At 34.0% G+C, this 26,074-nt stretch overlaps 1 protein-coding gene across 11 annotated transcripts in view; it reads left to right on the top strand.

The window, feature by feature from the left end:
• ASPH (aspartate beta-hydroxylase) overlaps positions 1-26,074 on the top strand; it is a 272,195-nt gene that overhangs the window by 49,419 nt on the left and 196,702 nt on the right. For 6 of the 11 annotated variants that reach the window (XM_077166854.1, XM_077166851.1, XM_077166849.1 and 3 more), the window contains exons 3-4: positions 2,982-3,026; positions 4,414-4,482. In XM_077166854.1, coding sequence (XP_077022969.1) covers positions 2,982-3,026; positions 4,414-4,482 — 114 coding nt within the window. The other 5 variants (XM_077166856.1, XM_077166850.1, XM_077166857.1 and 2 more) reach the window with 4 other exon arrangements.

Genomic DNA, 26,074 nt, shown 5'->3' with positions numbered 1-26,074 from the left:
TGGTGATTAAGACTGCAGTTGTGGTTGGCCCCTCCCTGTCATTCATTAGCATATGAAATAACAGATATGGTCTGGGCCCACCATGAAGAACAAAAAACCTCCTATCAGGAAACTCCAAAGATTGAGAGGAAGTTCTTCCAGGAATTAATGACAAAGACCAGCCAAGTTTTTTCATTATACTACAACTCCCTCTCTCCCTTTCTTCTCCTGAAATTCCCACAATGTGACACCAACTGCAAATGCTGCATTAACTCAGTTATTCCCACAATGTGGGAATCTTTTCTTTATTCTTCTATCTGCTTCTCAGATGGGGTAATTTCAGTTTTCTTATCTTGAAGTTCACTTATTCTTTCTTTGGCCAGTTCCAATCCCTCTAGGGTATTTTTAATTTCTGTTACTATGGTTTCCAGCTCTGGTTTCTTTTCATAATTTCCACCTCTATTGGGGTTCTTTTTGTGTTTATCCTGTCATTTTTCTAATTTCGTTAGTTCTTTGTCCATGTTTTCCTGTGGCTCTTTAAGTGTGTTTACAACCATTTTTTTAAAGTCTCTGCTACATCCCAGGTCTGTTCCTCCTCATTGGTGGCTCCTAATCCTCTAATCTTCTCCTTTGCCTAGGCCATTGCTTCCTGTTTCTTTGTATGTTTTGTAATCTTTTGTTGAAACCCAGACATTTTAATGTTAGTGTGTTATCACTGGAATTTAGATTCTGAGTATGTTCCTTAAGCTTGTATCCAGCTGTATAACAGATGGACTTTTCTTGAATTCCAGGAATTAACAAAACAAAACAAAACAAAACAAAAAAAGAGTAAAAAGTAAACAGCTTTCCCAGTCTTTGTGGATTAACTTGGATGAGTGCTCTCCTTCCAGATCCATACAGTGAGTTTGGAGAATAGTTCCAAGCGAAAGTATAGGAGTCTCCCTTGTTCCATTATGTGCATGAATCTTGTCTTGGGCTTGCGCTTCTGGCCCCTGGAAAATCCCCACTTATGTACCTAGAGTGTCCCCTCTTACCTAGGAAACAGTGTCCTCTAGGTCCCAGGCTCTGCATTCTATAGCCTATAGTAAAAAAAAAAAAAAAAAATCCCTTGCCTCAGGCAACCAAGACTTAACCGCTGTACCAGTGCATTCTGTGAGAGAGTTTGGTGAGCCGCCTTTTACAGGAAGGGCAAGTTCTGGGGCAGCTAGCCTGTGACAGATATCCTGTTCAGTCCTTCAGGCCACCATCAGGGGCATCAGTATGTACATGAGAATTGCTTTCTTTCCTCTGGAACCAAGACCAGGGACCCACACAGGGAGCGCAGGCCCAGCTTCTCATCAAGGGGAGGAAGGGTCAGCCAGGCTGCGAGGAGATCCTACTGCTTTTTCCTTGATTTGAGCTTGCCCTGTTGCTATAATTCTTTAACTGTTTTCAGGAGCTTTGGGAAAGATGTTTCTGCCTGTTCATGCTGATTGTTGCTTTCTGGGGGTGTGGGTGGCACAGAGCCCTTACTCTTCCATCTCGACTGGGGCAGTGCCCTAGGTAGGAATTTTGATCTCACTACTTATGTGAATTTGTAGAAGTGACATACCCTTAGGAATCTGAAAGATTTCTTTTCTTCTTTTTGGTGCTCTTAATTTCTGTAGCCTTCCTTTGGTTCTCAATGGGGCAGGAACAAAATGGGATGTTAGCAGGGTTAACTTAGAGCAGTGGCTTTTGGGCTTTTTTAGAACATGACCTGTAGTAAATAATTTCTATTGTGCATATTTCACACTGAGAAAAGTTTTATCTAACAGTGCCCAAATGATCTTACCAAGTAAAGTACTTTATCTTTCTGTTTTACTATATTACAGATGTTTAAAATATTGGTTATGGAAAAAAAATATTGGTTATGGGCCACTGAATTTATTTAAGGACCCAATAATGGGTCATTTACACACAGTTTGCAAAATCTTACGTTAGAGATCTTTTCAAAGCAAATCCTTCCATTTCTCTGTTGATATAGGTGAGTGTGTGTGTGTGTGTGTGTGTAGGTGGAGCCTGTATGCTGCTTGTAGGTTCTTCCAATATCCTCCTTTATCCTCTTTTCTTCTCCCTCCCCATAGTCTCTGTGGTTTTTCATGATTCTTTATATTAATAATTCTTTATCTTTTTTGGAGTCACATTCCTTCTTTTTGTATTTTCATCTCACTAAAAATCTTTTCTTTTTTTGAGATAAAATTCACATAATAGAAAATTTACATTTAACCATTTTACAGTGTGCGATTTAGTGGGTTAGCAGTCAGTCTAAATCTCTTCCTCCATCCCCTGCAACCTCTAATATGCTTTTTGTGTTTGTATAATTTTGTCTATTCTCAACATTTCATATAAAGGAAATCATCCAATATGTGGTCTTTTGTGTCTTCTCTTTTTTTCACTTAGCACAGTGTCTTGAAGATTTATATTTGTACAGTGTACCAGCACTTTACTCTTTTTTATGGATGAACAATATTCCACTGTATGGATATACCACATTTTGTTTATCCACTCATGAGTTGATAAGACTTTTGGGTTGTTTCCACTTTTTGACTCTTATAAATAATGACATTCCTCCCTAATAATCCAATGAAATATATGAACTCTGTCACTAGAAACAGTGCACACGTGTCTGTCTGCATATAATTATAGACACTTTCTTTCCCTTCCATTGAACACCCTAGACCCCTGAATCACTCGTCGGATTATAGCCATCTTTCTGAGGATAAAAAGACAAATCCAATCGACTTACATCTAATTTGTCTTTCATTGAAGTTTTTCATTTTTATTACTTTGACAAAATTGCCTTTGATAGATTGATAGGTTGTTGGGGAAGAATTTTACTTTGGAGACCAACTTGTAAATAGATTTGTGCTTTTATTGATTTACCATGATATACTCCTAGGGAAAGTATATTAAACAAAAGTCGTGAAATATTTGTACATTTAAACACAAGTAACAATTTTCGTGTTTTTACATGCACGCAGCCAAAGCAAAGGACTTCCGTTATAACTTATCAGAGGTACTTCAAGGTAGGCTTGAAGAGACGCATTTTAAGTATATTTGTGTTAGTTTCTAAAACTTCATTCTATTAATTTAGTTAACACTTATATCAGAGAATGTATGTGGTAGGACCAAGTTTCCCTTATAAGTTTGTCAGTAAGTGTAGTGTTTTATATCTTTTTAGACTTATTTTAGCTTTGTACTGAATAGCCTTGACCTGCAGATCCATATTTTCACTTATATTTCTTATCAATAGAAATGATAGCTTCCCCTCCTTTTTGTTTTTTTTTCTCTTCTTTTAATTGTCTACATGCTTTGTAAATCAGGCTTCTTAATAGCAAGTTAACTATTTTCTTAAGTAAAACAAGGGCTTTGGGAGGTAAAGATTAGTCATGGATTTTCTCGCCAAAAGTTCTGTGGCAGTGATGCAGTATTGTTATTTACTTTTTTACTAAAGAGATGGTGACAGCCCTGTTTACTGATTGTTTATTACTTGTGTTAGATTTGTGAATTCTGTTTAAATTTTGCTGTACATTATTATGTTGCTTCATAGTTATTGTCCAGTGATGAATTATAAATCATATTGATCTTAGGATGACTTTTTAGGGAATTGAATATCTTTGACTCATATTTAAAATGCTGAATATACAGAGCTCCTAAATGATAAACATACATCTACTGTACTGGAGAAGTAAAAGCATTGGTACATTTCTTTTTCAGCATGTCTGGTTAAGCCTTATTGATTTATTTTTGTTCTTATTAATAGATGGCCGATGGTAATTAAATTTTTAGGTAGTATAATCATAAGTTTTCTTTTGTTATTTCAGGAAGCCTTCTCCAGTTTTATATACTCTATTTCCAGAATGGTCTTATTTCTTTTTTTAAAGGTTGACTCATGATGATTCTATTGTCAATCATTATTATAAAATATAAAATAAACTCTTATTTTTAGTACATATCCTCTATGTTACTTACATTTGCTGTTTATTTGAGCCCTGGCAAATTTTCCTTTTTTTTCGCATATTGATGAGAGGAACAGTCATTCTTTGGAAACATTCCATTTCATTTAACTGTTAGGAATGGATCAATATTGTTTCTTATGAATATTTTACTTCAAGTATTTTTAGCAGTATAGTAAGACATCATTCTGAAGTGATAAATCAGATATTCTTAAACTTTTATAGAAAATATTCCGTTATACGTCATACAATATGTTATATGAGGATTTCTTAATGAATTCCTATCACTTGTATATAAGACAGTCATGTGGCACTGCTTTGCAAAAGCGCTAAAATAGCAAATAATTACATTGATTGCTAGCATTTATGGCTAATATGCATTCCTGCAATGTGATAATACTTTATTAAATTTATTTTCCCTTTTGTTCCCACACCCATCACTCCTCCTCTATTATAGGAAAACTAGGAATCTATGATGCTGATGGCGATGGGGATTTTGATGTGGATGATGCCAAAGTTTTATTAGGCAAGTACATGTCTTATGTTTTTATTAGTGCTGGGGGTTAAAAATATTTTGCTTTAATAATAACTATATGGATTGATATATATTTCATGCATGATATATTTCCTACTTAAATCATGTATTTTATTCTTGTTGGGACATTAAATGGCTGAAGTTTTTCTTCATATACTTCCATATTTTAATTTACTTATAGCCCTTGCACATGTTTTTAATTATAATATTTCATATTTTTTTAAGATTTAAACACTTTGTCTTGTGAAGTTAATATCTGAATATATAATGTCCCAGTCTTTTTTCAAATGTAGTTTTAGCCTTTCTTTAATGGCATTTGGCATAATTCACTTGCATTTAAAAGTGTAAATTCCTAAAGACTTAAAATTTCTTACATAAATTCATTTAGAAATAAAATAGTAGTGGTAAATATCCTAAAATCTCCTGTGCATATACATTAAAATGTGAACTAGTGGTCTTTTGACTGTGTTTCCTTATTTTGGAAATCTTGGACATTTTTCCTCCTATCCCCAGAATTACCTATCTTTATCACTAAGATATTTCTTGTAATAAAAGAAGATGCATTATTCCCTCATTGGTCTTAAAGTGCTGTGCTATGAGAAAGGATGTTGCTAATTTTAACTTGCAAATTTTATATAAATCTGGCTTGGTGAGATATGTATTTCTGCTCGATAAAAATAGTTTGCTTTGCTTTAGTGTGTAGCATATTATGTATTAAATTTTTTTTTAAGTCTTAAAAAGTAATGAACATGGCAAGGTATTATATATTAAGCTTTTTAAAATAATGACTCAAATAAATTCTTTTAGACCCAAAATGTCGTGTTTATTTTATGGGCATGTAAAAAATGGGAGGCACCATATCTATAACCAATGAAACTTTTCCCTAAGTTATTCTCAGCTCCTTATAAAAAAATGAGTTCTAAATATGAAAACAGGAGTTTAGTTGTGATAAAATGTAGTATAGCTTCTTAATTTTGACCTTAGTTTATGTTTTCTTATTTATATGTTCAATAGAAATTGGGGTTTGCTACTTAACAATAGAAGCTGACTGTCCATGAAATTTCTTTTCCCATCTTAACCTTCATGGAATTGTCAATATAATTCTTTCATTTCATTTCTAAAGTTGAGTTTTTATAAATGTGTTATATCCTGAGAAGCCTATAATCCTAGACATATGGAAGAAATGAAATTACGTAGAATTTATCATTCCAGAATGATGTTAATTTGCTTGCCTGTGAATGGTTACTTTTCTTTAAATGGTGGATTCTGAAATAGAAAATCAATTTTTTTTATCCAACTAATGTTTGAGGTTTATAATAAACAAATATATTCTTTTAATAATAAGGATCTTAAAATCCTATTCAATGTGTTGAAAATATAACAGTTTTAAGAATAGTGAGACTTATTTTTTTAATATATTTTCATTTTTAGACAATATTGTCTCCTATCTTTTGTATTTTATTTATTTATTTTTTACTTAATATCAGCTTTCTGGTTTGTCATACTAGAAATGCCAACCATTAAAAATTATATGGCAGTACTATTTGTATACAACATGCCCATTTCTACAGCAACTATTATGACAGACTATAACATCCACCTATTTGATTTTCAGTATTATATTTTAAATATCAAAGTTTATTCTCTTAAAACTTTTTAGCCAGTCACTAAGAGGTTAGTTTTAACTTGGAAAATTGCCATTTGCAGGTTGATGCATGTGGAATGGGCAAAACGGGCCTTGTTCCTTTTCTAAGAATTGCATACTTTGAGTTAGAAGCAAATTTGGTGAAGCTCAGTGTTCATTTGGTAATTTGACTCCCAGATGTGCAATGTTTGAGGCTAAATTAAAGGAACTGTTTAATATACATGCACTATTTCACATCTGACTTGTGGCTTTACTAAAAGTGAAATATATCAAAGGTGAACTGTCAAACTCATTTATCGCTTCTGTAGTGTTTGAATTCTCTGTATAAAATTCATCCTTAACTTATATGAGCAGAATTCTTTCTGGTTTGCGACATTATTTCAGCTTAGTAGCTTTGTTGTATTGTAGCTTTATTACTGGCAGGTGGTTGCAAAGACGAGGCCTAGTGAAATGATTGGGATGCAGAGACATCCACCATAGTGAGGTAGATAGGGAAAGGAAATTCAGTGAGTGTATACCCCAAAAGTAGCCGGCACGTAGGGACACTGTCATTGGAGGGGCAGCCCACCATAAGGCTTGGGCAGGAGCAGAGGGAGTCCACAGGGAGGGAGGAAGATAGGAGAGTGATTGGCATGCAGCTCTGGTAATGATTGAGATATGTTGAGCTTTCATAGGTTTGACATTTAATTCGTTTTTGTTTTTCTAGATTCTTCAATCGGCATATGTGTAAATCTTTTCAATTTGGGGAAATATATACATTCATGCTTACATTTTTTTTAATAATTTGCAGCTGTTCTTGTGAGTAGAGAGAATTAAAGACGTGTTGAATAAATCAAAGCTAATAGCCATCATTAATTTTATTATTTTATTGTTTTTTACTAAGGCTCTATGATACTCTTTCAAGGCTCTGTGATACTCTAAGCATCATCAAGAATTACATGGTTATCCTTTTAGCCTATGGCTAGCACCTAGTTAGCACCATATCCCATATGGCCAGAGAACAAAAGGGCAGTCAGCACTTACCAAACCTTGATAGACATTTGTGGATGGGAGAGATGCCTGAGTGGCCTGAAGGGAGGGGAGGACTGGACACTGCTCAGCCAGAGGCTTTGGCACCTTGCTGTGTGGATGGGCTTTCACTCAGAGGTTAAGTAGTAACTGTGCCCCAGAATGTGTCTTCAGTGCTTCTTCTTTAATGATTAGCACCTTTTGTTTCAAGAGCCGCAGGAAGGTTGTGTGATTGGGTTAACAGTTTTAAGTCCTTGTATGTATTTATTGCACACCTCAGCTGTCATACTGATGGGCAGTGAAGTTTTACATTTTGTATTCAATACTTGGAAGTAGTTTATGATATATTGAAAAATGGAGAAAAGGAAAATGTTTATTCTAAGTATAAAGCTGTGTTGTTATAAGATCGGAAGAAGAAATGTTATTCACTCTGAAACTTGAGTGTGAGCATAGCTCTCCTCTGTTCATAGCACTTGTCAGCTTTTAAATCCAGTGATAGATATGCTAGGCTTATGAGAAAATAATTGAAATAATTCCAATTTGTGTCCCCACCCCCATCCCCAAAATTCATGAATAATGACTTGATGTAGTTCTTCTATTGATTAAAGAAAATTCACTGTAGCATTAATATTTATACTAGTTGTCTTATTATTTTCCCTATCTCCTAATCTTTATTGCTGGTAGTTATGCTACATGGAAAATTTGTGCTTTGCTAAAGCCTGAAATGTTTAAATTAGGTGGCCATCATCTGAAAAGCCTGTTGGTATTATGTTCCCATTTTTTACAGCTAGAATCTCCTCCCTGTTTGTTCCTCCTCAAAATTATCGAGCTTTGGGTGGGCCATGGTGACTCAGCAGGCAAAGTTCTCACCTGCCATGCCAGAAATCCGGGTTTGATTCCTGGTGGCTGCCTATGCAAACAAAAAAAAGAAAGAAAGAAAGGAAGGAAGGGAGGGAGGGAGGGAGGGAGGGAGGAAGGAAGGAAGGAAGGAAGGAAGGAAGGAAGGAAGGAAGGAAGGAAGGAAGGAAGAAAATTATCAAGCTTTGAGTGTATAACTTTGGCAGTGTTCGTGGAGTTTGCTATCTACTGGAACCAAGCGAACGTTCCCCACGTAGAGCACAGGAAAAAATAAATAGCAATATATACTTCATTTTTATTCTATCGTGGGAGCCTGTTTTCTGACCAATATTTAAAAGTAAAGAAGAGTTGGATCTTTGTAGTAGAAACTCATTTCATGGATTAACAGGAAGTGTGGTTTGAAATGATTGTTTATGACTGGCTAAAGCCTTAATCAAACCTCATATTGGTGAGGAAGAGTGAATTATTATTAATAACTGTCCCATTATTGGCTCAAATTACAGGACTATGAGTCAGTTACCAGAGGGAGCTTTATAGAGCTAACATTTTATAGTGCGAAAATGTAAGTTAGTTATCTCTGTTTCATAGTTTGAGTACATTATGCCCATGCATGGATGCTATAAACTGTTGTCCTACCAGTCGTATTAACTCCAGAGACTCAAGGTCTCCAGAGGAAAAATCTGAGGAAATAAGCCTTTCTGTTTTCAGGAATATTCATTGATATATGTAAATGTTTATATAATCAACTCTCAATAATATCTCAGTAAATGAGAAAATCTGGAAGTTGTCAGAAGTATTTGTCTTTTTTCCTCTCAAACTGATTTTTTGTTCACTCTTTCCATTAATGTCAGCCAATTTTATCAACTTTTCAGCTCAAGATTCTCTAAGGGGAGAAAGGTAAAAACCTGATTTGGGACTGGTAGGAATAGCTAGGATTGTTCAAATTGCTGCTTTCTTTTCGTACACCTGACTGAGAGTTGATTGTAAGATGTGCATTGCAATCGATTTCTTTGTTTTCCTAAATATCTTTTCTGTAAACCTGTATCCATGATGCACATCCTTTTTGAGATCACTCCTCCTCCACTTCTTTTTACCTCCTAACTGCTCTCCTTATTTTCTCTCTCTCTTCCCTTATTCTTATGTAGGCCTGACCAAAGATGGCAGTAATGAAAATATTGATTCTCTTGAGGAAGTCCTTAATATTTTAGCAGAGGAAAGTTCTGATTGGTTTTATGGTTTCCTCTCCTTTCTCTATGATATAATGACTCCTTTTGAAATGCTAGAAGAAGAAGAAGAAGAAAGTGAAACCGCTGATGGTGTTGATGGTACGTCACAGAATGAAGGGGTTCAGGGAAAGACTTGCGTCATTTTGGATTTACATAACCAGTAACTTTGATTCAGGGACTGAAGTCATTGGCTAATGAAAATCGAAGCAGTTTCCCTTTTCTTTTTTTTTTTTTTTTCCTTTGCTTTTCCAGGGCTTAAGTTGCAGTGGGGCGGTTATGGTCTTACAATAAAAGCCAACCATGTGAGCTTTTTTACTTGCTTAGTCCCTTCCTTTGCTCCGGCCACTCTCAGTGAAGAACATGACCTTGCTCATGCTTCCAGTGGCCCCCACAGTGCGTTGAGGATGATGTTCGCGGTGGTGTAATTGGTTTCTGTATCATTTTGTTGCAACTTATGTATTCGCTGAACTAAATTTTGAAACTTAACTGTAGTGCATTGTTTTGTGGTTAACCCGTGATGCTTGTCTTTCTAACACACAATTAATTAAGATGATTATAATGGGCTTGATTATAAAGGTATTTTTGGCATGATTCATAAATTAAGTGCTTCTCTGTTGACCTTTAACATAACTGATATGTAAAGTGATTCTTAAAAACTTGGTATTTTTATTGTAATTGTTTAGGCTAACTGATTTGTCAGATTGGTTAATATAAATTCTAATGTAAATTTCTGTATTAATGGTGCTTTTGAAATAATTTGAAAATTATCCCATGTTTTTGTCTTAGGGCAGTTAAATTACTGTATGTGGATAGTAGTGTGTCCATCTACAAAAGCAAAATTAAAAATTACATTTCCAAGTATATGTCCAGAGAAAGTAATTCATATATATTTTTTAAAGTAGCCTCTTTACACAAGCAAGAAAGTGTGAATATGTATCTTAAAAAATGTTGTGCATATTAAAATCATTCATCCTAAGTAACAGTCTTTTCCCATTTTTTCCCCTGCATTTTCTTATTAATTGGCTATCATTTTGGGCTTAAATATGATATAATTTCTAGTAGATTTATAACTTAAATTTATTTAAGTCCTAATTCTTTTTTAGGAGAATAAAATTTTCTCACTATAAAGCTATTGCTATAAACACATTTGGAAATATTTTTAAAACATCATTGAGTGAATTTCCTTTAAAATGAGTTTGTTCCAATAATAACCAGAGTGAAGTGTGCTAATCATAATATGATGCATTTTTAAGAATGAGATTTCATTTTTCTTGTCCACCCCCTCCCCCAAGCAAAGCACTTATAGCTTGAAAGGAATAAGCCTAAAACTTTTTGGTTTCTATCATTCTTTGAGGTAGTGGTGTTTTATGTTTTTAAATCTCTCTGACTATCTATCAAACCTTGCTTAGCTTTAGTATTTCGTAGTTTAAAATTTGAAAATGTTTGCATTTTTAACATTTTATTTATCTATAATAAACTTATTTCTCAAATATTTGGTCAGTACTTTTCCATATTTAATCATTATTTTCAGTAAATAGATTATTATTCCATTTGTTCTGAGGGGAATTATGACAAATTTAATTTTTTTTTGTTGGAAATCAGTCTTGTAGACTATCAAAACAATAGCTTGAGAGTGAAAGTCTCAAATCAGAACATAGGATATACATCAGCTATTCCCTCTATTCGTGATTTACCTGTATCAGAGAAGACTGTCCAATTTGCTGATTATAATATATATATATATATATGTATATATATATATATATTTTTTTTTTCCCCGCATAGGCAGGATCCGGGAATTGAACCCGGGTCTCTGACATGGCATGGCAAGCAAAAATTCTGCCACTGAGCCATGGTGGCACCACCCTGATCTTATATATATTTTTAGTACATTATTTTATAACTTCTTAGACATACATATTATACGTTGAACAGTGATCTCAAAGCTTTAATGGCTATTAAAACTCTAGTTTGTCTTTCCCTAATCGTTCAGGAAGTATGTTTAATTCTGATGGTTTCTGATAGTCAGAAGTTTCTGACTTTAAAATATTCAAGCATGACAGCTAATCTATTAGGTAGAATGTTCTTCATCAAATGAATGTGATTTAATAATGTGCTGACTGAAAGTTTATTCAGTTTTTTGTCCATATTTTTCTGTGCTTTACACTTTGAATTTGAGTCCAATGAAATATCAGCATTCATTAGGTTTAAATTAAAAAGTGATCAAGGCCCCATCCTCTATGAAAGTTCACTTAGCCAAATGCCTGATACATGTTTTTAAAGCAATCTTATTTCTTAATGCTTCGTTGCTACTAACTCAAAATGGTGTTTGATCAGTTTATGAGAAGTAAATAATTAAATTTGTGTGCTATAAGTGTTTGGCTTTATTTTTTGTCATGACATTGTGCTCATTTTATGTACAGAAATTAATTATGCCTTATTTTTGCAAGTGGAAAACAAGGATGTAAGTTAACAAACCATGTATTTAGTACTGTCTCTAGCCAGCCCCCTTTGAAAAACCTCTGATGAAGGTAAAATACCTATAGCTGATGAACCCCTGACTTCTGTGACTTCCTTCAACTGTGTGCCTGAGGCTTTTTTCAGTGAGAAAAAATAAAGCTGTTTGTTTGCAAATCTGTGGTATAAAATATTTCAAAAGCCGAAAAAATAACTTCATTTAAGTTTTATTTATTGTATATGTTATAATTCTCAGTTTTCTAAGGATTTATTTTTATTTTCTGTTTCTTTTAAACTTGGGAACTTATTTTAAAAAATCAAAGTTGTATCCTATATGTTTGGATATTTATGTATAGTTACAGAATTGTAAGATAGCTCTATTTACTCTGCTTTTCTAATTTTGAACAAACAAAGGAACTTTGGAATGTGTTTTATATCCAGTATGGAGTTACTCTTGCTTCTTCAGATACGCTGCACTGATTAAAAAAGGCGCTGGGTATTCTGGATTTGGCACAAAAGCACGGAAATGGCTCTCTGCAGGATTTCTTTTCTACACTTTAACTTCTTTCAGCCCTGGTTTTCCTTGGGACATAAGGACATGAGTGATGGCATGTAAGTCAGTTGGAGAAAGTGCCCTTGGTACTGAACTGTGCTACACTGCCGAGGCTAACTGTTGTTGGCTTGCTGCCAGGGGGTCCTTTAGGTTTCTTGAACATAACGGAGTGCTGGGTGGTCCTGCTTTTCCACTTTGCACTTGATTCTTTGCTCTAGAAATTACTTTCTTGTCTCACAGCACTGTATTCAGACATTCAAAAACAGCTTTATTAAAAATTATTATTTTTCTTAAACATGGTTTAATATTCTTCTCCATTGCTATACATCACAACACCAGTATTTTGCTGCTTAGGATTGCTCTGCAGAGGCTATAGAGAATGCAAAGGCCATGTTTTTCATTCCCTCTTATTTATGGCTTGTGTGTATAATTGTAATACATATTGAATATATTGATATATACATCAATATGTAATGCAACATATGTCAGCAAAAAAAACACACCAACTAAGAAGTACTAAAATTTGGTATCATTTCCAAACTTAAGTAGTAAAAACAAAACTACAAAAGGAGCTACATACCCTAAATGTATCCTATGAAACAACAAGCATATTCATAAATGTAAATTTACATCCAATTTCTCTGGTCTTCTCATATCATGTAAGACCCATTTACAGTGACAAAACCCTAAGGTCCTGCAAGAACAGTTTTTTTACTATGCTATTATATGTAATTTGGATTTATCTCAAATTATTCCTAATGTCATCACTTGACAGGTTACATCTTTTTTTATTTTTATTTTATTGACAAACCAAAACAACATACAAACACGAACATTCTTAACTTACAAACATTCTACATATGGTGTACAATCAGTGGCTCACCAATATCACATAGTATTATATTCATCACCATGATCATTCTTTAGATCATTTGCATCACTCCAGAAGAAGAAATAAAAAGAAAGAAAAAACTCACACATACCATACCCTTAACCCCTCCCTCTCATTGATCATTAGTATTACCATCTACCCAATATATTTTCACCTTTGTTCCCCCTATTTTTTTTCTTATACCCCTTAGTACTCCCTTTCATTGATCACTAGTATATCAATCTACTCAATTTATTTTAACATTTGTTCCCCCTATTATTTATTTATTTTTTATCCATATTTTTTACTCATCTGTCCATACCATAGATAAAAGGAACATCAGACACAAGGTTTTCACAATCACATAGTCACATTGCCAAAAACTATATCATTGTACATTCACCTTCAAGAAACATGGCTGCTGGAACATAGATCTGCAGTTTTAGGCACTTCCCTCTAGCCACTCTAAGACACCTTAAACTAAAAAGAGGATGTCTATATAATGCATAAGAATAAACTCCAGGATAACCTCTCAACTCTGTTTGAAATCTCTCAGCCACTAACTCTATTTTGTCTCATTTCTCTCTTCCCCTTTTTGGTCTAGAAGATTTTCTCAATTCCTTGATACTGAGTCCCAGCTCATTCTAGGGTTTCTGTCCCATGTTGTCCGGGAGGTTTACACCCCGGGGAGTCACGTACCACATAGAGAGTGGGAGGGCAATGAGTTTGCTTGTCTTGTTGGCTGAGAGAGAGAGATAGGCCACATCTGAGTAACAGAAGAGGTTCTCTGGGATGACTCTTGGGGCTCATTTAGGTGGGCTTAGCCTATCCTTTCTGGGGATAAGTTTCATGGGAGCAAACTCCAAGATTGAGGGCTCAGCCTGTTGATTTGGTTGTCCCCACTGCTTGCGAGAATATCAGGAATTCTCCAAATGGGGAAGTTGAATTTTCCCACTTTCTTGCCATTCCCCCAAGGGGACTTTGCAAAGACTTCTTTATTCAGTGTTCAAATCAGTCTGGGATTTATTGAGACATCTGGGATTTATTGTAGACAAATCTACAAAATCTCATGCTCTACTCAAGGTTCCATGTACTTATGATGTTCAATTAACCTGACCATATAAGTTGTATTAGGAACTGCACTAATCAAAATTTAAATTTTGTACCAAATAAACATTTTTTGCTTTAGTCTCACACAGAAGTTGAAGTTTTAAAAATATGAATGACCAGCTGTTTTCAACACCCTGCAACATTGACATTTCTTTGTTCTTCCTCATGCAAAAGCATGTTTTAATTTGTACATTTAGTCATTATCATTGTACACTCTAGGCATTCCTAGATAATAGGAATAGACTTTATCATCTTTCTTTCCTTCTGGTTTCATATGTGTCCCCAACCCTCCTCCCTCTCTCACCCTCACATTCAGCTTCATTCAATGTACTTGACACTTACATCTGTTGAGGACTGTTGTTCAAATACCCTTTATAAATAAGACTTTGGTTTAGCTACTTAAGTCTGTAAAATATATTAAAAGTTTTCTGTGATTTGGGCTGTGGAATTTTCTTTGACCACAATGCCTATATGGAATACTTTAAGAATCAGTGATTCAAGATTTTTGTTCACAAGTTGGTTGATGGAACAAGTATACTAAGTTCTCTGCCTCTGTTGAGTTAACCACATAATACCTAAGAGGAGGTATTGAAATTATAAAGCTCCTCAAGGCTCAGAACCAGGAGTTAGGCTGTATTTCATTCCCTATTAAAAGTTAAGCACAGCTTTTATTATTCATACTTGCATTGGTTCTGATGGGCCAGAGTGCCTTAGACATCGTGGTTGCATACATACTGGAACATTGTTTTTCTTTATTTTTGAGAAGCAATTTCAATAAGTGAAAAAGTTTAAATTATTGACTATTTTGCAGTTCGTACAATAAGCTGGAATATATTAGTTGATTGTTCCCAGTATCTCACTTGTATTTGAATCTGCATTGTAGCTTTATTCAAGTGCTTGGTCTCTGGATCTACTCACCTTCTATTTTTTCAGGCTTTTGGTTCCCTTGTGTTCTGTTTATACTTCTTTTCTCCACTCATCATAAAAGGTTGATGGGTTTAGAGCTTTCTTTTTTCAAACATGTCTGTAATATTGTTAATCTATTAAAAAATTTAAAAATGCTAAAGTAAATTAAAATGTTTTAAAAATTTTACTGGACTCGAACCTCTGTTAGTTCTTGTGACAGCTATGTTGTTCTGTTTAGCAGTTGTTCTGAATGTTTTCCATGCTCTTCAGTCTTCCAGGATCATTTTATTCCATTCTAGAGATGATTCTGTTTTCTGCTTTACTAAGATAGTAGGCTCTGATTGGGGTTCTATTATCTTCTTTCTACACTTTCTAACATTTTCTTTACTGCTTTAGAATTTTTTTGAATTATTGTTTCCTATCATTCATTTGGCAGTTTTTCAGAACTTGCATCTTCTGGTTTCCAAAGTAACTTTTCCACTGAGGTCTGTGCTCTCTCACCAACTCAGTTTATTTTCTTGAGGACATGTCTGCATTTCCTCCAGCCTTTAAAACATACAAACACAAATAAAACCCTTCAAACCTTCAGTCTCTTTCTGCCTCCTCAGAATCTTGGGAAACTCCACATAGGATCGGTTTCCTTCTAAAGCTGTATGGGGAGGCCCTCACATGAGCCCCTGGGTTTTTGGTCACCTTTCTCACCACCGATGTTTTCTCACCACTTTAATGTGACTGCATCTTCATAATGCCATCCTCTCTTCATCTTTGACTTTTGTTAATGCCTTCCTTCTGAAAGCTGCTCTTTTGACTTTTGGAACAACTGTTTGCTTCCTTGTTTCTTCATTATTTAGGCTCTCCTTAATTGATTCCTGTTCTTCTATGCTGTGCTTTTTTACATTTCCAAATTCTTTTCCTCAGGGACTGAATATTATAATTGTGGTTTAAATTATTAGCTCAGTCTTTTTTGACTCAAAATACTGAGGAAATATTCACTATATTTTTTAAAGTTCAGAGAATGTAGCTCAAATCAATACCCTAGCATTGCATATGGTACATTGCACATTGTAAATTATTATCACTTTAAGGATTTATACTCAAATTGAAATAGTTTTAAATGAAATACTGATTATTGTTTTCTTCTTTCATTGATCTGATCCTAATCTAATATTTTGGTTAATTAATGATGAAAGTGAACCCTAGCCTTTTCATCAGTATAGCTTTGATTGAGTGTAGTATGTGGTGGGGGCCGGCAGTCTGTTTCCCACCATTCTGCTTTTTTATCTGCAAGAAAAGCAGGATTTGCCCTGTGAGAGCATGCAGGAGGCAAGAGGGAACATCTGCAGCACAAAAGAGGGTATTTTTAAAAAACTTTTTTTTTTGTATAATATAACATATATACAAAGCAAAGAAAGAAAAAAGCAATAATTTTCAAAGCACTAACAGAAGATATTTTAATGCTTTATATTATTTTCTCTTACCCACTGGCTAATACCCATTTATTGAAAAGTTGGTATTACAAGAATAATTTTGAGATTTTATTCTTAAATAAACAACAGTGGAAGAGTGGGCAAAGACAAACTTTCAGTCTTATAAGGTGATATACTCTTTCTTACAGAATTAAAGGGAAGTCTGAGGAAAAGAATTGTTATACACAGAAGTAATGGTTGGGGATGTATAGTAATTAACTGGATAGATACAGCAAAATGGAATAGTTAATTCACGTTTCCTTTTTTATGTGGTCAGTGATACAACATACTAGTTACTCTTTTTTTCCCCAGAATGGAGATGGTGACATTTCAACCAAATAATTTATTTCAACCAAAGTAAAATAACATTCTCAAATGGACTACTTTGTTTGATAGGAACATATTGCTGTGAATGGAGATGGGAGAGGAAATTTAGGAATGGAGGGTGATTTGAATATGGCAGGATAAGAGTAAAAGCACTTGCTACTGAAAGCCAGAAGTATAGTTTTGGTTTAGAGAAACCTGTAGAGTGGGCTGTAGAGTTTACAGTAGGAATAAATGTAAAACAACTTGGGGGTTTTGTTATGACAATACCTGGGCTCTTTTTTTTTTAATTAATTTTTAAAATTTTAAAAAAATATAACAACAAAGAAACACAAACATTCTTAACATATGATCATTCAGTTCTATATATATAATCAGTAATTCACAATATCATCAGATAGTTGCATATTCATCATCATGATCATTTCTTAGAATGTTTGCATCAATTCAGTTACCTGGGTTCTTTAGTGACAGATTGCATCTGATGCACGCCTAACAGGAGGTAAGCAGTTATTCCAATACCTTCTCCCTGTGATGAGGAGGAAAAAAAATGGATTGGCAAATTGGAGTGCCATTTAGAAAAGTTTACCATTTACGAATATAAAATAGCATTTCTGCCACTGGGGGAGATAGAGTTGGAAAGGTTAATTCAGTGGATGCTAAGTACAGCCTGGTTGGAGTAGAACTGTACGGAGAGGTATGTGCTAGTGACATTTGTTAGAGAGTCAAAATAAACCAGTCATCAGAACGAACTTGCATTTGCTAATAGAGGAAAGAGAAAACCACTGCAAAGTTTTAGATGAAGAGTAAGAAGTTAATATGTATGCACATAATATAATTCTTTCTTCTTTGTATAGTATATATATATTTTAAAGAAAGTTTGAAATAGTAGGAGACAAGGCACTAGTTATTGAAGCAAAGATTCAAACTCTTAAGTATGCTATCCTGTTTTGAATGGTAAATGGAGTGGGGACATCAGGTCCATGGGTCCTTTCCCCATAAGGAATTCAAAATCTGTAACTGGAGCTGAAGTGTACTGACAATCAAGGCATGACTGAGAGAGAAGTGCTCTTCCCAGTGGCAACTGAGTATTTCTAAAACCAGCGATTCTTTCAGGTACACAGCAAATGGCAAAATCAGCAAAATCATAGGCTGAATGCAGTGCTTTTTTTTTTTTAATCAGAGATGGAAAAATTAACATTTAAAATGACATATAAGTGGTAGATACTTATGTGTTGAAAGAAGAGTGGTTTAAAATGGTGAATTTAATTAATTTGGTTAATAGAGGGCCCACTTTAAACTATTTTGTTAACTACTTAGTTTTGAATTCCCTTTATATTTTCTGTTCATAACCTATTTTCATCTCGTAAACACCAACAGAAGGACCTGGTGGGGTGGCCAAGAGAAAAACTAAGACTAAAGGTATTTTGTTTTTCAAATTAGCCATGAGTGAATCGAATTTAATGCTTGAAAATGCATGGAATTTTCTGGATATGTTATGTAAATGCAACTACTAATGCTAAACATTATTGCTTTTTGGTTTTGGGCACACCTTAGGTCATAAGTGGTTCTTAAAGAATCTTCTTAAAGAATTTTCTGCCTCAAGCCCATAAAGTGACAGTTTTAAATAATTTCCTTTTTCATGTTAGCAAACCTTGGTAAAGGTCTTTAAAATAAGAACATATATATATTAGAATAATCATATTATAATGCATACATTAAATTCACATATCCTTACTACCTAAAACCTTTCTTATTTTGAATTTTTGAATTACTGTTGGAGAAAAGATGAATTCATTAGTGATTGATATTATATTTCCAAAAGCTCTGGAACATGGCTTATAGCACAATAAAAGCTAACACTCAGGCTTGTAGTTTTCAGTAACATGAAAGCTTATGTTTCTAATCTAGCACTGCATTCATTTTCTTGATATAAATTTGCTGTTTGATATTTTAATTTATTGAAATTGGCATATGTATAAACCATTATATAAAAGCTAGCATCTTATTATTAAAATTTAACTGTGCATCCCTTTTGCTTTTTTCTTGCTCATCTGTAAACATTTATGTCTTTTGGGGAAGAGGCACGAGGAGGTGCATGTTTTTCTTTATAAATGTGTAATGTAATTTTGAAATCCAAGTACTTGTTATATGTTTGTAGAATTTTTTTGAAATATTAAGAGGTGAGACTTTTACAGTGCGAATTGCAGGGTTTGGGATTTGTATTTTAATTTTGAAATTAAGAAATTTTAATGTTCAACATTTTATACCATGTAAATAATTTCTGTGAAGAAAACAGAATTTTCACTACTTTATTCCTACTTTAAAAATTATTAAGTAAGTGGTCAATAAGGGATAATTTTACTTCTTGATCTAGGGAGCAAAGTATACATTAAAGTTTTAAATTTTAAAAAGTAGTGTGAAGATAAATCTTGAGAGCATTATACAAGCACCCCACTCTTTTGCAGTGTTGGTATACAAACAACATTGGATAGAATGAAGTATGGAGGGTTAATTCTTTAGGAATGCTGTTCTGTATTTTTATAGACTCTTTATAAGATTGCCAGTAAGAATTGAAGAATTTCCTGGATGCTCACCTGGAAAGTAATTAATGAGACATCCTATTTGGTATTTTTACTTGTTAATCAAGATTTTTTCAGAGTGTCTAGAAATATATAATATTTCTTTTGGTGACGACCACAGAACCAGTGTTCACTTTGAGTGGGGAATTTTATGCTATGAGTTTTGCATAATTGTAATGGGCAAAAACTTCCATATTTTATCGTATTAATGAAATATTTAATTTTCTTTGTTGCTGCTTAAATGCTGCATTGCAAAGTAAACTCCTTGCTTCTCTTATGGTTTCCATAATGAGAGAGCCAAAAGGTGAAATTCAAAGGTTTTTGAGTAGCTCTATTAAACTCTATGTAAAGCAAGTTGAAAGTAATATCCATTTTTCCTATTTTCCATTTAACTGCTCTTTCCCCTTTAAGCATGGAAAAACAAGGTGTTGATCTGAGTGGCTCTACATAAATTAACACAGAAACATACTTAAAGGAATGCTGATTTCATAATGTTAAATATAAGCAGGAAAGGAATTTTATTTGTCATTTTAAACACTATTTAAACACTGTGGAGAAGGATATTAAAATTTCATATTCCTAGGGAAATTTTTTGCTTAGTTAGCTAAGAAAATTATTGGATGTTTAATTTTTCATTTATGCATTTTGTTTGTTTCCAAGGATGGTAAGCATAAATATCTTGAGGAAATAATTTTTGTTAGAGCTATAATTTTAGTAATCTTTACATAAATATTTAAAAGTTATAAAAATTTGTTCTTTAAGTTTTCAGCGTTCCTTTAATTACGTCATTGTGGTTGTGAAATGTGACTTGTTACCACTTTCAGTAAAGCACTGTCTGTATGGTTGGAGTAGTTTTTTAGTAATATTGCATGTCAGTCTTGTTTTAAGCTGAGAAATTTGATGGCAAGTTTCTAGCATTTCTTTTGTAGCTGGCATTTTATATAGATTTGCATCTGTTTTTAGTCAACTTAAAAACTAGTGGAGTCAATTCACATTTTGAATGAACATTTCACGTGTGTGTAAGGGAGTTAAATAAAAAGACACTACTTTTATGCACGAAGTTGCTATTACATGAATTAAGAGATGCTTTCAATAAACATTTTTTCCTTTGACTGGAACACCTGAAAGTTAAAGAACTCATTAAAGAAGAGCTCAAGAAGGAGAAAGAGAAACCTGAGTCAAGGAAGGAAAGTAAGAATGAAGATAGAAAAAAGGGGAAGAAAGAAAAAGAGGATGACCGGAAGGATAAGAAAATTGCTGACTCAGATATATCCAGGAAAGAATCAACCAAGGGTAAAAAGGACAGAGAAAAGGAAAAAGGGGGCCTAGGTAAAAGTGCCAGCACCAAGGACAATAGGAAAAAGGCGACAAATTCAAAGGATATCTCTAGTAAAATATCACCCAGAGACAAAGATGACAGAAAGGAAGGTCGCAACTCTCCCAAACATGCACACTTAGCAAAGGGAAATAACCAGAAAAGAAAGAACTAAAGCTCTGACATTATTGACACAAGAAATGGTGATATTCTTGGTTGTGATTTGCTGTTACAGGGCATAGAAAAGTTAGTATTGCTCTGGTTGGGGAAGATGTGCAAATTAACCATTGAGTGTATTTATTGGTGCTTAGCAAATAATTGCTTTCAAATTTAAATACACTATCTCATGCTTACAAATTTAAAAGATGAAGACTGTAAAAACATGTAGTAAAATGATGTAATGAGATTTTTTATTAATTTTATTGATCATGTATTTGGATAAATATGTTATATGTATAATATGAATTTTGATGAGTTTGTTAATATTCTAAGTACATTCACTGGAATTAGACAAGTAAGAACATTAAGATATTAAATTGTATTTATATGCAGAGTTACTTATAATTTCCAGGTATGGTAAGTACTCACCTGGTTAGAAAGCTATCTTCTTTCTATTTGCTCTGTGTTTTTTTCCTTCTTTCTCCCTTTCTGCTTCTCTGTTCTCCTTTCTCCTTCTTCCCACCGTCTTTCTTCAATTCCTCACTCCTCCCTTACCCAGCTGTCAGCATCTTCTCCCTTCCCAGGCTCTTGCTCTTCCCTCCCCAAGTATCTCCATTATCTCCCCAAGTATCTCCCTTTCCCCAGCTCCTTCCCAAGCTTTCCTTTCCTTTCTCCTCCCATTTCTCCTCTTTTCTAGTCTCTTCCTTTTACTGTGTCCTTTACCTCCTTCCTTACCCCTTCATTCTCCCTCACTCCTTATCTCCATGCAACCATCCCGCCTTCTCCTCCACCCCCCACCCCTCATCCAGCAAATGCTCAGTGTTATTGTGTGCTAGACACACGTCTGAGAACTCTGGATGCAGTCATGAATAAGAGAGACAATTTTATTTAGAGGAACCATTTTACAACAGTTTCATTAAAAAATCTTTACAGACTCTGAGTAGTTATAAAAAGGTTTCAGTATTTCAAATTAGAATATACTCTCATTTTCTATTACATTATTTTTCAGTGACTTGTTGAATGGCATATCTTTTTCATATTTGATTGTATCTTAATTGTTTACCATTTCTAAGAAACTGCAAATTTGATATTTGAACTAGAGGTTAGAATTTAGCTCATCAGAAAACATTTAATAAAAATGAAATTTCAATGAGGAACACATTTCTACATGGTCTTTACTACTCTGTGCGTGGAATTTTAAATATCTAATTGTGATTACTGGTGAAATTCAGTTAGATGATCTTGAGAAGAGAATAACCTGATTTGTTGTAACAGAATAAAAAAATATTGCCACAAAGATTTTATTTTACTTTTTAACTAGCATTTGACTTCTTTTTATAAAGAGCTTTAAAATATGAGTTTGGGGCCTAATTAAAGATATTTCCTATCAGAAACAACCAAGCTTTAAGTCTTAAATATTTCTAAAAGTATAATGTGCCTTTTTCTTATATGCTAGTACTTTTTACTTCTTAAAATCACTTAGTAATTTAGTTCATGGAAGTTTCAGCTGACATTATAGAATTATACAGCAAACCCCAAAGAATATCTAATACAATTTTATTTTATTGCTTAAAAACAGGGGCCCAGGGCGGGCTATGGTGGTTCAGCAGGCAGAATTCTTGCCTGCCATGCCGGAGACCTGGGTTCGATTCCCGGTGCCTGCCCATGCAAAAAAAAGAAACAACAACAACAAAAAAACAGATCCAAAGAAATTGTAACATGTATTATTGAATCTTATGTATTTATTTTTAGGATTTTGTTTTTATTTTTATTATAGATTATAGGAACAAATTCAATATAACTTAAACCAAAAAAGGGGGGCTTTTATGGCTCATATGCTTGGCCAACATAGGAATACTGGCTTCAGGAGAATGAATCCAGAGTCCAAACCTATAAGCAGAGCCCCCTTCCTTCCTAGCTTTCTTCATAAATCTTGGCTCTGCTGGTTTCTACTGGGCTTTATCCTATATGGAATGTTCTCCCCTTGATGAACAAGATGGCCTTCAATATCCCCAGACACATCTTTCTAGTTTAGCAGTCCTGATGCAGAGACGTATTTCCTGGGATGGCTCTGGTAGAAGAGTTCCTGGGAGAATTTCAGTTGGCCTGGTTAGGCCTGGTGGACATCTATGAACCATCTTTGTGATTGATGGATGGGTTAGTCTTCCCAGTCTGGTGCCTATGAACAAAGCTTTGGGGTGGGGGTTGAGTTGTCTGATCAAAATCACACAAAGTGTTTTCCACTGGGCAGAGGGCATTTGGGAGGAAAAAGGAGGCTCAGATGGAGAGCTGGACAGAGCAAGAAGTCAAACATACTCGCCATACATAGAATAAAAGGTCTTGCTGCTAAGATTAATGGATTGATTTTTTTTATTATTTACATGCAAACTTTTAAGTTGTATTTTCTTTACAGTGATTTTTTCCCTTCCCTTGGGCAAAGAATTATAATTGCATTTATTGAAAATAAATAATTTTTCCTTGATTTTTAAAGAACAATGACTTATTAGGTAGAAAGTTGATAAATACTGAATTCTGAGCAAATGAGTGAAAAGACATCTCACAATAAACTAATCAACATAATCCTATAAACCTTATCTGTTGCTCTCCAGTAAAACACTTTGAAATGTTTTAGTTCTGTCATCGATTTTTCCTTTGACTATAAGGTTAAGACTTGAAATATAATATTTTGAGAATCTTGTGAGCTGTAATTTGATTTTTTTCCTTTTCCCCTATTTATTCCTTCCTTTTTTCTTTTAGTAAATAAGGCATCAACTAAATTTTACTGAAGTTGGCATTGCACTTTATCCAGCTGCATTGGCATTTGATTCAACTAAAACTTAGTGTAAGATAAGTTTTTGATTATGATTAATTTGTTAAAGTACTGCTTGCAGTCTCAGTTTGGCTCACTTTTATTCAGTAGGTACGGTTATTTCTACATTCTTCCACTGCATATTGTTGAAGAATGATTAGAATCAGAAAGGCTACCCTTTTAAAATAAACAACTAAAAATAGGGACAGTTGGGAGTGAGAAGTTTTGAGTAAGACCTGAAAAGTGAGAACTAAATACTATGAATAAAAGTTTATTTTTTCTTAGCACTAACAAAATTTTGGTATAAATAGCACTATGAGGTGATCTTAGAATTTTAAAAAATAGCAATATTGGTATAATTTTCCTTATACATTTCACATTTGCATAGCATAATCTTCATAAGGATGGTCAATTTTATAAAAATATTTGAGAACTAATCAGCTTTTTCAAGAATCTTCTTTCATCATTCAATATTCAAATTTTTTTCTTTTGAAGCACTTATGTTGTGATTGGAGCTTTCATTACATTTCTTGCATCATCTTTTATGTGTCATTTATTAACAGCTTTGTATGTGAATTTTAGTGATTTTTAACATTAGTATAGTTAACTTCTTGAAATCTTAACTTTTTTGTTTTTTTAAGATGTTATTCGGTGTTACTTTATGGTTGATTTACATTGATTATAGATGGTCCTGTCAGCATTTCAAAATGAGGGAGAAATGGGCAAAGAAACTCACATAAATCTGTTAGGATGAATTCTTGGGCTAATCTAGGGAGGAGTACTTGACTTAATCCCGTGAGTGATTGGTTCATAGGGGATATTTTGTTATCATTATGGCTTGTTTAGCTATGCAACTTCTCCTCGTACCCTCAACTATTCCTTCTGTTAATGCCCATCCGTAAATGATTCTTGAAATGCATAACTCACATTATTTGGTGTAAAATCCACTCTGGGTGGGCGGGCCGCGGTGGCTCAGCGGGCAAAGTGCTTGTCTGCTATGCCGGAGGACCTCGGTTCGATTCCCGGCCCCAGCCCATGTAACAAAAACGGAGAAACGGAATACAATAAAACAAGAAAATGTTTAAAAAGATGTTTCCCTTTCTTCCTTCCTTCCTTCCTTCTCTCTGTCTTTCCTTTAAAAAAAAAAAAAAAATCCACTCTGGAAATGCTGGTTTTCTTCATACATAAACCTGTCTCTCAAGGCGGTTGTGAGAACTAGCTGATTTTGTATTTGTGTAAGTACTTGGCACATTTGTAGTGTCAAGTCACTTAATTTATACAGCACACCCCTCTCTCTTCCAAGGCCCTGGCACTGCCTGCCTGGCATCCCTGCTTTAGTTTGCCCATAGCATGTGTCACCTTCCGACATACTATACATCATTCATGTCTCTTATTATTTTGATTGTCCCCTCCCCATGAAGGAATGGGTTTTTGTGTGTTTAATTACTGATGTATTTCCGAGACCTAAAACAATTTGCAGGAACTCATGTTTCCCTTTTTCTTTGGTAGAACAATGGTAGTGACTAAAACAAAGTGTATGAGCCAGTGGTTAATAATTGGAAGCACTGGTACTTTGATTGCTATTTCTACTTTTGTGAACAGATTGTGAGACAGATACTTAAGCCCTTTATCTTTTGTAATAAATACATTTTTTTTGTGAAATAGGCATATTGGATCCTGATTTGTTCTACTAAGATAATTGACAGGACATATGAAAGTTATTTTAGGTGATTTATATATAAAACTGTAAGAATGCTTCGTTATTTAAAGGATGCTCTACAATATAAAAATACAGGATGTTAAATGTAAATGCCAAAAACAGTTATAAAGTAATAAACTGTAGTCTTAAGTTTATGATACAATTGAGAGGTTTAATAACCAGCCATTTGTGAAAAACTTCTTTATAAATGTATTTTGTGCTCAGAACATGTTCTCCCTCATAGAAACAATTTTATGGCCTTTAGTTGTTCTGCTCCAGTCCACAAAAATCTGTTTAGTCCCTAATGTCTAGTTCTGCAAGTCCCAGTATAGCTGTGTTTCTATGGACAATGCATTCAGCATTCTTAGGATACTAGGAGAATATTTGGGTTTTACTTTTAAGTATTCTCCAGAATTCATTGGTTACATGTGTTAAATCCATTCAATATAGCTTATACAAACAAACAAAAATCCATTCAATATAGCTTATACAAACAAACAAAAATGTTCTTTGGCTCCAATGATTGTAAAGCCCAGGGGTATCGTGACTTTTTTTTTTTTTTTTTTTTCCTTTTTGGTTGTGCTGGATCTAAGGT

The sequence above is a fragment of the Tamandua tetradactyla genome, chromosome 6 (assembly GCF_023851605.1).
Source record: "Tamandua tetradactyla isolate mTamTet1 chromosome 6, mTamTet1.pri, whole genome shotgun sequence".
NCBI lineage: Eukaryota > Metazoa > Chordata > Mammalia > Pilosa > Myrmecophagidae > Tamandua > Tamandua tetradactyla.
The sequence above is the reverse complement of the archived record's forward strand: the minus strand, read 5'-3'. Positions and strand labels throughout refer to the sequence as shown.